Genomic DNA, 14,377 nt, shown 5'->3' with positions numbered 1-14,377 from the left:
TATATATTCATGATGTCCCACCTTCTTTTATCCTTACAGTTATACATTACACCTGGTTTGGAAATGAAGGAAAGATCCTGTGTAGAAAATAAAATGTAAATATGTGGATATATTTTTAGTCGTTGTTGTATCTTGTCCTATTGGCGCGGGGTGGGGCACTTGCCGTTTGTAACTGTGTTTTGTGTAAATTAAATTGACCATTATACGTAAAAAACCTGATGTATTTTTTTTTTTTTTATGATTACAATCCAGTTATGGTGTTTTGTTTTACAAGATGATGTGCTTTTGTAGCACACAAGTATACGTAACTACATTAACATAGACTAGGTTTTGAAATACCTACGTGGCTCTTGTCTAGACATTGTCTAGATGGACACATGATACAATATATGTATCAATAACAGTAAGACTAAGTCATTGAAAGAATTAGATTTACCTGTATGATAAGTAATATAATTCAAACTCTATATAATTTTTTCTGAAACATCTTTGATTTTCAACATCAACAAAGTTAGTCACTTACATCTTATTAGCCATATCCATAATAAGTAACATGAATTCACTGTACAACATCAATGCATATTCTCCTGTCCTCATAGTGAACCTCTTACATGCATGTTTCGCTTACATCACCACATACGTCTGTCAATTAACATGTACTCACACTGGTTTCCGTTGCGCTACCTAAATTTTTAATTTGCTTTGCTTTACATAGCTACTTGAACTGAAAAAGTAATAAAAATGTAAATGATAAAGTGAAGTTATAGTTAGCATCGGTTGTAACTCTAAAGGGTAGGTGTAAAAAAAAATGAAAACCTCAAACGCTTACAAAAATAGTTAAAGTGCAGTTATGGTTATGAATTATAACTGAATTTGCAAGGCTGAGTTAGGACTGCAATTCATACCTTGCACAACAGCCATTCAAGCCATAACTGGCACAGCAGATGCATTGCTTGTGACCTCACTCTTGATGTGACCGATGCAATGAAAAATGCCATAAAAATTATCTTAAAGGTAAGGTTACACATCACATTACCTTTAACCCTATGAAAGATATGACTGAATATACTGTTATTTATTGGTTTGAGTATGTGTTATTTAATTACATTCTGGCTGTTGTATTAAAAGCCTCTGAAATGTGCAAATTGTGATTAGAACCACAATCCATAACTTGCTTTATAGCCATGCTAGCCTATACCCACACTCTAAATGCTTAAATCCTCACATAACTTTACCTTTAGGTAACAACACTTAAAAGCATATAGTTGAGGGAAATATGACATGTAACCCCACCTGTAAAATTATTTATGGGAGAATGTACCATTCAGTATGCTGCTTTCCCCACTCACGTTTAGGAAAGTGCTGTCGGTTGTGAAGACTTCATTGGTCAGGATTTCAGTGTTTGGACGATAGTCTGGTGAAATCAGAGAACTCTGCAATGGTTAGGGGGACCGTCTTAGGTAAACAATTATGTTTATGCACAACTTGGGCTTTACCATCAACACTCACAAGTCTCGTCTCTTTCTTCCCCATGGAGGTCAACATTTATAGGTGCAGTACGGGACATGATCCACAGGAAGGTTTTGCTCCTCTTCGCAGGATCATGAATATTTGGGAGATGAGTCTGAAACTTTGAACTCAGACTTAGGTCCTGGTCCTGCAGGTCTTGCGTCTGCTTGGCCTCATGATCATGTGTGACCTGTTGAAGCCACACACCAAATGAGAACCTTTCAAATATGCCTGATGTCACACTCGCTCCAACATCAGGGTAGTTTCACAGATAGGTGCAGATCTCCTATTCTGTTTATTCAGATCTGCACTTGTGGCTAGACTACTCCTATCTAGTAGTGGGTTGTTCCTTCAATGGTCTGGGGGGGGGGGCTCTAATGTTTGTGCAGGGCCTTTTGACCTTAGCAAGCAGCACCATCCCATAAGTGTACTTGAACTCTGAGTAGTATGCCTTTTAATGGATGTATTTCTCATTTCTATGTCAAGGAGCAAGTTTCAGATACTATCACACTGCCACTGTCTAAATATTAAACACACAGTGCAGGTTGGCGATGTGGACCTCCTTCTGCATGCCACTTTGCATCCCATTCCATTACATCGTCATGTTCTCCATGAAGGTTCTACCCTTTACATATGATACTACACCTTTTCTGCCTTTTTGTGTTTGCCTGATGAACAGTCTCTGTTTAGATGGCCACTTGCAGAACATCTTCTGACAGATTTGCTTGCTTTGTTCCCTCATATTTCATTTAATGTTCCTCAGTGGGATTTCAACCTTGTTTTGAATTTCTTGTTGGCTCTTCATTTGAGCCAAGGAAGAGTAACCTGCTTTGACCTCTTACTCTGAAGACAGTTCTATTGGTGGCAATAACTTAGTCACAATAGGTCAGAGAACATCTGACCCCATCAGTCCATCCAGCCTTTCCAGTTTTCTATCCAGATAAGTTGGTCCTCGCACCTGCCCGTCCTTCTTATTCAAGGTGGTTTCTGCCTTTTTTATGGCTCAGTCGATTACTCTTCCATCTTTCTTTCCTTCTTCGCATCCAGCTAAGGAGGATTGACCTCATGAACTGGACCTCAGACAAATGGTATCTTACTAGTCAGACCGCATTAGGACTATTATTGCGCTTTGCTAGTGCTAAGAAGGGCAAGGCAGTGACTAAACACATCATTTTGTTCGAGGCCACCTTTTATAACAACCACTTACACCTTGCCCAAGAAAGACCATCAGGAAGACATTTGTCTCCACTCTGCGGAGCCATGGGCTTCCTCTACGCCCTTTCCAGAAGTGTCCTGGTTGCAGACTTCTGCCAGGGGCTACATGATCATCTTTGTGTACTTTAATCAAGCATTTCTGCCTCATGTCTTAGGCATGCAGTGATGGGTACTTTGCCCGACCTGTACTGCATGTCTTCCTTGGCTGAAGCATCACTATTTAACCCACACTCCTAGAGCGGTATTACTTTAGGACTTGTTCGAAAGATGAGATATCTTGGGGAAGATGTATGCATAAGAATAAGAATTTACTTTCCTTCACTAATGGTATTTCTGGTGAACACCTAATCATATCCAAGATTTCCTACCACAAATCCTCCATTCCTGAAGAGTTAATGCAGTGACTAATAAGTTCCCAAGGAAAGCAAAATATGTTAGTATTGTGTTTCACTGTTGTTCCTTTCTCTGTTACTCTCTGCATGATTCACTGGAGTGTGGAACAAGTACAGAAGCTGATGCTTGCATGTGGGTTGATGCCCCCTTTACTCTGATGTCTTGTCCGGGGTCATTGGTGAGCCACATGGTGCCACATCGCAGTGCGGGTAGCCTTTACTGATGACAAAGTTTTCAGTACCAGTTTGAGGCCCGAAGAGAGTTCATATAGTGAGGTTTCTGTGGGAGATTATGTATCCACCAGAAATACAGTTACCAAAGGCGCGTAACTTCTCCTAACTTCCGATATTTGAAAACCTATGCTGCCATTGATCACCATAATGATGGCCATAATACTAAGTTTTGACACTTTGCAAGAATTTGTGTTGAACTGTGGTATATTGCTGCATTCAGTACCACCTGAATCTGGTAAAGAACCTCATAGCTCTTCAGTTTATACCAATGCAAAAAACAATGAAAAAGCACCAAACTACCCTATAAAGCTGCCGTATGTATATTAATTGGAAAACTGAGAAACATGTTTAACCGGAATATGAAACCACATTGAACTAAGTATCTTCCAGTGAGGGTGGAGCTTGAGACCGCTCAGATGTGAAACCTCTTGCCATTTCCACAGTGCACATTCAAGGTGAACCTAATTTAAGTCTTAAAAGAAAATGCACTTTATAAGACCACTGTAATAGACATTAACGTGAGCATGCACACATCCCTGCCACGTGAGGTCTGGTCAAGGGAATATTGTTTTTATTTAAATGGTAGCTAATCTTGTACAGGTCTGGGTTTGTACAGGTCTGGGTTGCTTTGACAGCTCTTGTTGTTGGAGAGACCAAGAAGTAGGTTTTATTCCGTTAACAGCAGCTAAGTAATTCAATGTTAGCTGAAGTAGCTCTTATGCTCTATTTGAAATAAAATAACCTTCTGATGCTCATTTACCTTTCTTCTTCTCTTGTGGATCTTTTTAATGTCTCTTTTCTTTTTGTGACTTGAGGATTGCACTACCTTTATAACGCTACTCTTGATGAGACCCAGAATCAACAATGCATCTTCTCGGGCCCCATTTTAAAATTAGAAAATACGACCTGAAGGTATTTTTCCTTCTTGAGAGAGGTTTCTCTCATTTTACCTTACATAGCTAAAGTAGAGGCATGAGGGTCTTGCTACAGTTTACTGTAATTTAAGGGTAAAGTGTGTCTGGGCATTTTCTGGTAATATTAACATTGGTTCCATGACAGATTACTAATGTATTCATGCCTGGACATCAGAGAGGAATCCCTTATTTTTCTTTAGAAAGGAGTACATTGTGTGGGTACTGAACAGCAGTCATCACTAAGAAATGCAAAACATACCTCCATTTGCCGGGATAGTTGGCAAGTGTTCTAACCTAGGAAATGCATAAGCAAATGGTACCTCATATGGTCTTAGACAACGAACAACACTCTCAGAGGTCACTGATTGAGATATAGCTGCTAACTGAGAATAGACCAAACGACAACTTCAGGAATACAGACCAAAACACAATTGCAGTAATATGTCTTCACATGCCAGACATCCTATCAACCATGCCAGTGGCAGAATGTTTATTAAACAAATGCCCATGGCCTAGCATAACTGATGTTCTTTCTTAGAAAATTAAACTTTAGAATAGGTGGCAGCTAGTCTAGGAGTCTGACTCTTCAATCCATGTGTCATTTCAGATGGCACATTTTTACATTTATCAAATGTTGACAAAAAGCCTTTGATTAAATATGTAACTTAGATGGTCACAGTACATGAGCTTAGGCATTACTATAGTTGCAATGAGATATTCATGATTTAGTTTAGGAAAAAGTATGAAACGTTTGTTTTCTTTCAATAGGTTGTCCTGCAGCCTGGGGAAGCAGGAAAGCATATAATAAGAGAACTGGTCCATAACTTTTTGATGGAGCTTTGCTGTTCCTTGAAACATGGTATCAATTTTTATGATCCAAGCATTGGCACAGCTGTCAGGTAAATACGGTCCCTTTCTTCCTACTTGTCTTTTCTTTTCTATGCATGCTTTGGCTGAGAGTATACTTTGCTTTGTAGGAGTGATCACTGTAAAAAAAAAAAGGAGGGGGTAATTGTTTTCCCTTCCTTTTCAATGTTAGGGCACGTGGAAAGAGTACTATATTTTTATTTGCAAATAGAGGTATGCTCTCTGGGCAAGTCTGAATTGCTTGATTATTCACATGGCCTGTGTACATGGATATGATAACCATTTCTGCTTTGTATGTTGCAACTAGAGAAAAGTTGCAAAAGAGTATTGTTATCAATGCCTTGCCTCCTGTCAAATCATTTCTTGAAGCTGCTGTGGAAGGGGGTATTTGTGAGGTATGCTATTAAGTAGTGGTCTCTTAAGACCTACTCACATTTTAATTTCAAAGCTGAAAGGGGTTGCTTTTTCTCAAAACCTGTGACTGTGCACTGTTTAGGATCTAAATTGTGATGATGTAACACAATTGTACAAAAAGACACATAGTATCCAGAGTATCCGTTTTAACGTAAAAATGAAAACAGTAGTTTGATAAACATGTTAGATGAGGATCATCTAATGTTAAATCAAACCATTAGATTGTTAGTCTACTGGCAGACTACGAAATTTACTCCAAAATATTTGTTCTGGCTAGACCTTTTTTTGAGAGCTGACAGTTATTTTATTCGACAGCACCTTAATGTGAAGCATTGTGTTTGAGGCATGTGTGGCTGTAGATACACATGCTAAGCATAATCCTGCCATTTAGTGATGAGCACGGATGTGTGCAAGCTGTTTTTCTTCGAAGAAAGTCTTTCGAATCTTGAGGTAATGTAACTCCTCCTCTTGGGTGTAATGCGCATGGTCATTGGCTCCATTGTTAGTTTGTTGTCTTCCCCTGTCTGGTTCAGACATGTGCTCTTCTGCTCTGGCCTGACACTGTTCTGTTGCACTTTCCTGGTTCGTACCTGCTTTCCCTTTGAATGGTTTACGTTCCCAGTCCCCTCTTGCTCCCGTTCGGTTCGACGACTTCAACCTTCTCCTGGCGACTCTCATTGACCATGGTACCGTGTGGGCCTTTGCCCTTCGAAACTTTCATTTAATCCTTAGGCATTCCCCCTGCCACAACATGTCCACTCTGTGATGGAACGGACACCCTTTCAATTCTGTCCTTGGCACAGAGAAAAGCCTACGCGACCATAGAGTTTGACATCTTGAAATCTCTTGATAAGAGTGCAGACGAGACACCAGACTTGTTTGGACCATAGGACATCCAGAAAGAACAACACACACAGGCGTCTGCTGCGGACGGAGGGATGCTCTCCCCTGATGATAGCTCAGGCTCAGAAATTGAGATGCAATATCTCGCTTCTGCTCAACAAACTGAGTTCTGTGCCCCCACCATAGCAACACAAAAAGATGATGGATGGAGTGTTGAAACTTTTCAAGCACTCTTCCCCAATCACAGATTTGGGTTAAATCGATAGTTTTTTTGCTCACTATGCCTCCCTAGTTTGGACCCAGCCGTTTGCAAATTAGTCTTGACCCTGCTTCCTCTGGAAACAATCCAGCCTGAACTGCCAGGCCAGGTCCGCCCTAGACTGGAAACAAGCATCCTGGGATCAGTTTTGAGGTATTATCCCTCTTCAGCCAGGCTAACTTGAATCCAGTGGCACAATGAGCAAGGGACCCACATCTGGGCATATCCTGACCACTTAGGACGAGTTTAGCAACACAAAAAGAAGATGGACAGTGTGTGGAACCTTTTCACTCACCCTCAGTCACGGATCTAAGTTAAATCCATAGTGTTTTTGCTCACTATGCCACCCCAGTTTGGACCCAGCCACATGAAAATCAGCCTTGACCCTGCTTCTCAAGGGAAAAGTCCAGCCGAACTGCAAGTCACAGATCTGGGTTATGTCCATACTGTGCCCCCGCCACCACAACATCAACCCTTAGCAAACCACCTTAAAAGGTCCTGCCCATCCAATTCAGACCTAAAGTCATTGCTCCACAAACTCCCCAGCTCTTATCCCTCCAAAAATAAAGGATGGGTATCATCCTACCCAAAAACACATAACAACTCCCCGAAGCTGGAAGACCCTCAACCCACTCTTGGAGGCAGATATCTCCAAACTACTGGCCACATCCAAACCATCATCTCACCTGGCAGACCCTCTCCCAGCCTCTCTGACAAAACACCTCAACCAGACTCTTACCCCCATCTGGACCAAGATCATCAACAGCTCCCTGCAAACCGGCGTGATACCAGACTGCCTCAAGCTGGGTCAAGTCACGCCAATGCTAAAGAAACCAGGAGCAGACCCGACAAGACCTCAACAACTTCAGACCAGTGTCCAACCTACCCTTCCTTGCCAAAGCTCTAGAGAGATGTGTTCTCTCTCAACTAATCCAACACATAGACAACAACAACCTTCTTAACCATCTCCAATCTGGATTTAAAAAAGGATGCAGCACAGAAACAGCTGTTCTATACATAGTAGATGACCTTCGCAATTCCCTTGACTCAGACCGATGGTGCCTGCTGATTCTCCTAGACCTTTCGGCAGCCTTCGACACGGTTGACCACAAGCTGCTACTGGACTCCCACCAAAAAAGAGTTGGCGTTGAAGGAGCGGTCCTACGCTGGTTCTCATCCTTTCTATGGAACCGCTCTCAACAAGTAAAAATAAGTAACAGGACCTATGCCACAACTACAGTCACCAGAGGGGTTCCCCAAGGATCTGTCCTCTCACCCACACTCTTCAACATCTACATGGGGACCACCTTACCTCCATTCTCAACCGAGCTAACATCACCTTCCACCTATACGCTGACGACACCCAACTTTACATGGAAATATCCTCAATAGAGGACGTACACCAACTAAATGCCACCCTTAAAGAAGTACAACTTTGGCTATCCTACAACCACCTGAAACTCAACCAAGCTGAGACTGAAATACTTCTTATATCAAAAATGAATCCGCTACCCCAGATGCAAGAATGGCTAAAATCCATAGACGCTCTCAAATGCAATCTTACCCCAACAAACTCTGTCAAGTCCCTAGGAATCACTCTGGACACCAACTTGACTATGCAGGACCACATAAAGAATAACGCGAAAAATGCTTTCCCCAGCCTGAAACTGTAAGAAGTTGGCTCTCTATATACTATTTCAAACTAAGAAATAGTGTGCACAGAGTCCAAGGGTTCCCCTTAGAGGTAAGATAGTGGCAAAATTAGATAATTCTAATGCTCTATTTTGTGATAGTGTGATCGAGCAGTAGGCTTATCAGAGGGTAGTGTTAAGCATTTGTTGTACACACACAGGCAATAAATGAGGAACACACACTCAAAGACTTACTCCAGGCCAATAGGTTTTTATATTTAAAAATATATTTTCTTAGTTTATTTTAAGAACCACAGGTTCAAGATTTACAGTTAATACTTTAAATGTAAGGTACTTTACTTAGATACTTTAGGAACTTTCAATGAAAACAATATCATGTATAGTCTTTGTAAAAATGGCAATAAGCTATTTTCAAAGTGGACACAGTGCAAAAATCAACAGTTCCTGGGGGATGTAAGTAAAGGTTAGATTAGGAGGTAAGTAAAACACTTACAAGTCTCAGTCCTGGGGCATAGGCAGCCCACCGTTGGGGGTTCAAGGCAACCCCAAAGTTACCAAACCACCAGCTCAGGGCCGGTCAGGTGCAGAGGCCAAAGAGGTACCCAAAACACATAGGTGCCTATGGAGAACAGGGGTGCTGCAGTTCCAGTCTGCCAGCAGGTAAGTACCTGTGTCTTCAGGGGCAGACCAGGGGGGTTTTGTAGAGCACTAGGACACAAGTAGGCACACAAAACACACCCTCACCGGCACATGGGCGGCCGGGTGCTGTGTGCAAAGCAGGCATTGGGTTTTGTATAGATTTCAATGGAGGGACCCGGGGGTCACTCTAGCGGTGCAGGCAGGCACAGGGGGGGCTTCCCGGGACAGCCACCATCTGGGCAAGGCAGAGGGTCGCCTGGGGGTCACTCCTGCATCGAAGTTCGGTTCCATCAGGTCCTGGGGGCTGCGGGTGCAGTGTTCGTTACAGGTGTCGGGTCCCTTGTTACAGGCGGTCAGGGGGAGCCTCTGGATTCTCTCTGCAGGCGTCGCTGTGGGGGGTCGTCTCTGGTTACACACGGGCTTGCAGTCGCCGGGGAGTCCTCCCTGAGGTGTTGGTTTTCTGCAGGTCGAGCTGGGGGCGTCGGGTGCAGAGTAGAGTCTCACGTTTCCGGCAGGAAACGTGAAGTCCTTGGAAGTTGCTTCTTTGTTGCAAAGAAGTAGCTGGTTTTGAACAGGGCCGCTGTTCACAGGAGTTTCTTGGACCTGTAGTCCAGGGCAGTCCTCTGAGGCTTCAGAGGTCGCTGGTCCCAGTCGGATGCGTCGCTGGAGCAGGTTTTCGTAGTTGGAGACAGGCCGGTAAGGCTGGGGCCAAATCAGTTGTCGTCTTCCTCCTTCTCTGCAGGCTTGTAGGTCAGCAGTCCTTCTTTCTTCAGGTTGCAGGATTCTAATTTCCTGGGATCTGGGGTGCCCCTAAATACTGAATTTAGGGGTTGTGTTTAGGTCTGAGAGGGCAGTAGCCAATGGCTTTTGTCCTTGGTGGTGGCTACACCCTCTTTGTGCCTCCTCCCTGTGGGGAGGGGGGCACATCCCTAACCCTATGGGGGAATCCTCCAAAACCAAGATGGAGGATTTCTAAAGGCAGGGGTCACCTCAGCTCAGGACACCTTAGGGGCTGTCCTGACTTGTGGGTGACTCCTCCTTGTTTTTCTCATTATCTCCCCTGGACTTGCCAGAAGTGGGGGCTGTGTCCACGGGCGGGCATCTCCACTAGCTGGAGTGCCTTGGGCCATTGTAACACGAAGATTGAGCCTTCGAGGCTCACTGCTAGGTGTTACAGTATTCAGTGTAGCCATTATGGAGCTGTGGAGTTCGTTTTTGACAAACTCCCAGACCATATACTTAATATGGCCACACTGTACTTACAATGTCTAAGAATGGACTTAGACACTGTAGGGTCATATTGCTCATGCAGCTATGCCCTCACCTGTGGTATAGTGCACCCGGCCTTAGGGTTGTAAGGCCTGCTAGAGGGGTGACTTAGCTATGCCACAAGCAGTATTTTGTAGGCATGGCATCCTGAGGGAATGCCATGTCGACTTTGCCTTTTTCTCCCCGCCAACACACATAATCTACAATGGCAGTGTGCATGTGTTAGGTGATGGGTCCCTTAGGGTGGCACAATATATGCTGCAGCCCTTAGGGACCTTTCCTGGTCACAGGGCCCTTGGTACCACTGGTACCTTTTACAAGGGACTTATCTGTGTGCCATGGGTGTGCCAATTGTGGAAACAATGGTACATTTTTAGTGAAAAAACACTGGTGCTGGGGCCTGGTTAGCAGGGTCCCAGCACACTCCTCAGTCAAGTCAGCACCAGACAAAAAGTGGGGGGTAACTGCAACAGGGAGCCATTTACCTACAGAAACTACTGAACAAAATCAAACCGTTCATACCACTAGATGACCTAAAAAATGCCACGCATGCGCTGGTGCTTTCCAGACTAGATTACGGGATCTCCATCCTCACCAGCAGGGCTAAAACCCACCTGGCTCCAATGAGATCCACTCTCCATGCAGCTGCCAGAATGGCAACAGGAATTAAATGTGACCACATCTCCCATGCCCTCAATAGACTAAAATGGCTCCCAATCGAAGCCCGCGGTAACTTCAGTACTGCCTGTCTAACTCACAAAGCCCTACACACTGAGAAACTAGAATCCCTCTCCACTAAACTTATTAAAGCAGGACAGACAAGAAGAGTAAGAAGCTCAAACACCTTTCACCTCATCCTGCCCAAAACTCATAAAGAAAAAACCTGGGTATGCCCCAAAATCTGGAACTGCACTGCTTTCCGGCCATGGGTGGCACTGACTGCTCTCTTCAGACATGCCCAGCTGCAACTTGGAGCTGAAGAAACCATTGCAGCCACATGCTTGAGAGCTGACTGCTCCCACCTCGAGTGACACTTGAGAGCTGAAAATTTCAGAATTTAAACACTGGCCACTGTCTGCACGAGACCTGCCTCACTGGAGCTGAGAGCTTCAGAGCCGAAAATCCCTGCGTCAGAACTGAGAGCGTCGGCACCCAGCATAACACCCAGTGGATCGGGGTCTGTGGAACCCCTGCTTCAAAGACTGCAGGAAGAAATAGATATTCGGCAGAAGAATATTATGATCTATCCAGACACAGGCCAGATAATCACTAGCCCCCCCCCCGCACACAGACACACTAGTGCACAACCCTCCAAAAGGCAGCTGTCTTTTGACGAAGTTCTGGAATGTTTCAACTCTGCCCAAAGAAAGGAGAAAGACGGATAAGGCCACAAGTCCTTTGCACATTAGCCCACCACCAAATCTGGCTGCACCCCATTCACCCTTGTCACCTGCTTCACCAGCTGCCACTGCATCATATTTGCTTGAATAGTCAATACATTCTTACATGAGGGATGGAGATGATGACACTTTTGATAACCCACCCTAGGATGACCTATGGAACACTTATGACACTGACTCACCACCTGATACAGACCCTGATCTGTACCCTGCAAAACCATCTCACTCAGGTGACACTACTACATACCATGACTTGATTGGTAGTGCTGCCACCTTTCATAAGGTGCATCTACAAACTGAGTTCCTATAGGAAGACTTCTTATTTGAAGAACTTTCCTTCGCCTAAGAGTCTATTTACTGCACTTCCTTATTACCAAAAAGGACCGGCCCCTGAGACCAATCTTAGACTCCTAAACGAGTACATTCTCTCGGAGCACTTTCACATGGTCACTCTTCAAACTGTTACCTCGTTATTACAACAACTTCATGGCCGTACCTCAAGGATGCCTACTTTCATATTCCTATTAACTGAACACATGGCCGGTATCTAAGGTTGGTAATAAATGGCCAGCACTACCAGTTCAAAGTGTTCCCCTTAGGTCACTACTGCACCCATGGTCTTTACGAAATGTCTCGCTGTAGCGGCTGCTGATCTGCGCAGACGGGGCATACATGTTTTTCCATACCTTTGACGAGTGACTCCTCAAAAGTCTCAACAATGCTACCAACACACTGAGGTCACCATAAATTTACTTCATGAATTAGGCTACACAATCATCGCCCGAAAATCCCACCACCAACCCCTTCAGATTCAACCTCATCTAGGAGCAATTCTCAACTCAGAACTAGGAATAACTTACCTTAATACTGCCAGAATACAATCATTCCAGACACAGCGATTTGACAGGACAGTCATTCACCCCCTTGGTATGATGGCTTCATGTATCACCATGGTACTTCATGCCATGCTAAACATGCGTCCTTTGCGGGAGTGTTTAGTTCACCAATGGACTCGTGTGAAAGGTCAGTGGTAAGATCTTCTGTTGGTCAGCCATTATGCTTGCCACCCTCTGCAATGGTGGAACACCAACAGCCTCTTAAAAGGACATCCTTTCGTAGAGCCAAGTCTACAGAGGACCATTACAATGGACGCCTCCCTCATAGGAAGGGGGTGGGTGCACTCGCAAGATCTAATTTTCCAGGACCTCTGGACACCCAGTCAGTGGCTTCTCCACATTATTCGCCTGAAGTTACTAGCTGTTGACCTAGTGCTGAAAGCCTTCCTCCCTTACCCCATTGGCAAGGTAGTCCTCATCAAGACAGGCAACACAACAGCCATGTTTTATCCCCACATGCAAGGGGGAGGAGGACCAAGTCTCCACAGCTTTCCCATTTAGGCCAGGCCATTTGGAGGTGGGCTTTCATATATAACATTCACCTTTTAGCGGAGTACCTACTGAAAGTGGACAGGCAACACAACAGCCATGTTTTATTCCCACATGCAAGGGGGAGGAGGACCAAGTCCCCACAGTTTTCCCATTTAGGCAAGACCATTTTGGAGGTGGGCTTTCAAGTGGACAGCGACTTTGCAGATGTTGTCAGCGGTAGTTGCCAACAAGTCCACGAGTGGGAACTCCACCCATAAGTTCTCCTTCAGTACCTCCAGCATTGGGGACAAGAGCAAATAGACTTCTGCCCCAACTTCGCCTCCAGGTTCCCACACCCACGGTCCAAGGGCAGTGCACTAAGGATGAGTTGGTCAGGTATATTTGCTTATGCTTTTCCACTTTTCCCACTGCTTCCTTTGGTGGTTCGCAAACTTCGGTAGACATCACTCCCCCTCATCCTGGTGGCTCCCACATGGGCACAACAGCTATGGTTCACCTCACTTGTCAAACTGTCAGTAGTTCCCCACAAATCACTGCTGAACAGTCAGGACCTTCTCACACACAACCATGGAGAAATCCGACACCTGGACACTAAATCCCCCAACCGTGCAATCTGGCTCTTAAAGTCCTAGAATTTGGTTACCTTAATCTCCTACAACAATGTATGGACATTCTCAAAGAATCACACAGGCCTACTGCTCGGGCCTATTATGCTGCTAAATGGAAAAGATTTGTTCCTATTGTCATTCCAAACATATTGATTCCTTAGTAGTCAAGGTACAAAACATTGTCTGCTACTTATTTCATTTGCATACCTCTGGTCTAGCTTTCACATCTGTAAGGCTAGCCGCATACCTACAAAATAGGCAACACACTTCCCTATTCAAAATTCGAGCTATCAAAGCCTTCTTGGAAGGTCTTAAAAGTGTCATTCCTCCTAGGATGCCACCAGCTCCCACATGGAATCTCAATTTGTATTAACAAGGTTAATGGGCCCTCTATTTGAGCCCCTCCACTCTTGCTCCTCCAGTTATTACCCTGGAAGGTAACATTTCTGTTTGCAATCACTTCACCTAAACATGTCAGTGAGCTTCAGGCACTAACTTTAGAAGAGCCTTTCTTCTAGATTTATAAGGGATAGGGTTGTATTTCACACCAACCCCAAATTCCTTCCAAAGGTGGTTTCACTATTCCACCTTAATCAGTCTATTGAGCTGCCTGTCTTTTTTCCCCCCCAACCTCACTCCGCTGCAGAAAGGGCTGTGCACACGTTAGACGTAAAACGGCTCTCATGTATTACATTGATAGGACTACATTATTTAGGAAGACAACAACTATTTGTTGCTTTCTCACAATCTCATAAAGGAAGGGCCAATTCTAAA

General features: G+C 44.3%; 1 protein-coding gene across 1 annotated transcript in view; it reads left to right on the top strand.

Annotated features, from left to right (window-relative positions):
• The window catches only part of URB1 (URB1 ribosome biogenesis homolog), a 683,114-nt gene that overhangs the window by 91,384 nt on the left and 577,353 nt on the right, over positions 1 to 14,377 (top strand). The window contains exon 8 of the mRNA XM_069204026.1: positions 5,033 to 5,163. Within this exon, the coding sequence (XP_069060127.1) occupies positions 5,033 to 5,163 (131 nt within the window). The remainder of the gene's footprint in view (positions 1 to 5,032; positions 5,164 to 14,377) is intronic.

The sequence above is a fragment of the Pleurodeles waltl genome, chromosome 8 (genome assembly GCF_031143425.1).
Source record: "Pleurodeles waltl isolate 20211129_DDA chromosome 8, aPleWal1.hap1.20221129, whole genome shotgun sequence".
In the NCBI taxonomy this organism is placed as follows: domain Eukaryota; kingdom Metazoa; phylum Chordata; class Amphibia; order Caudata; family Salamandridae; genus Pleurodeles; species Pleurodeles waltl.
Note: the sequence above shows the minus strand (reverse complement) of the source record. Positions and strands in the feature narration are given on the sequence as shown.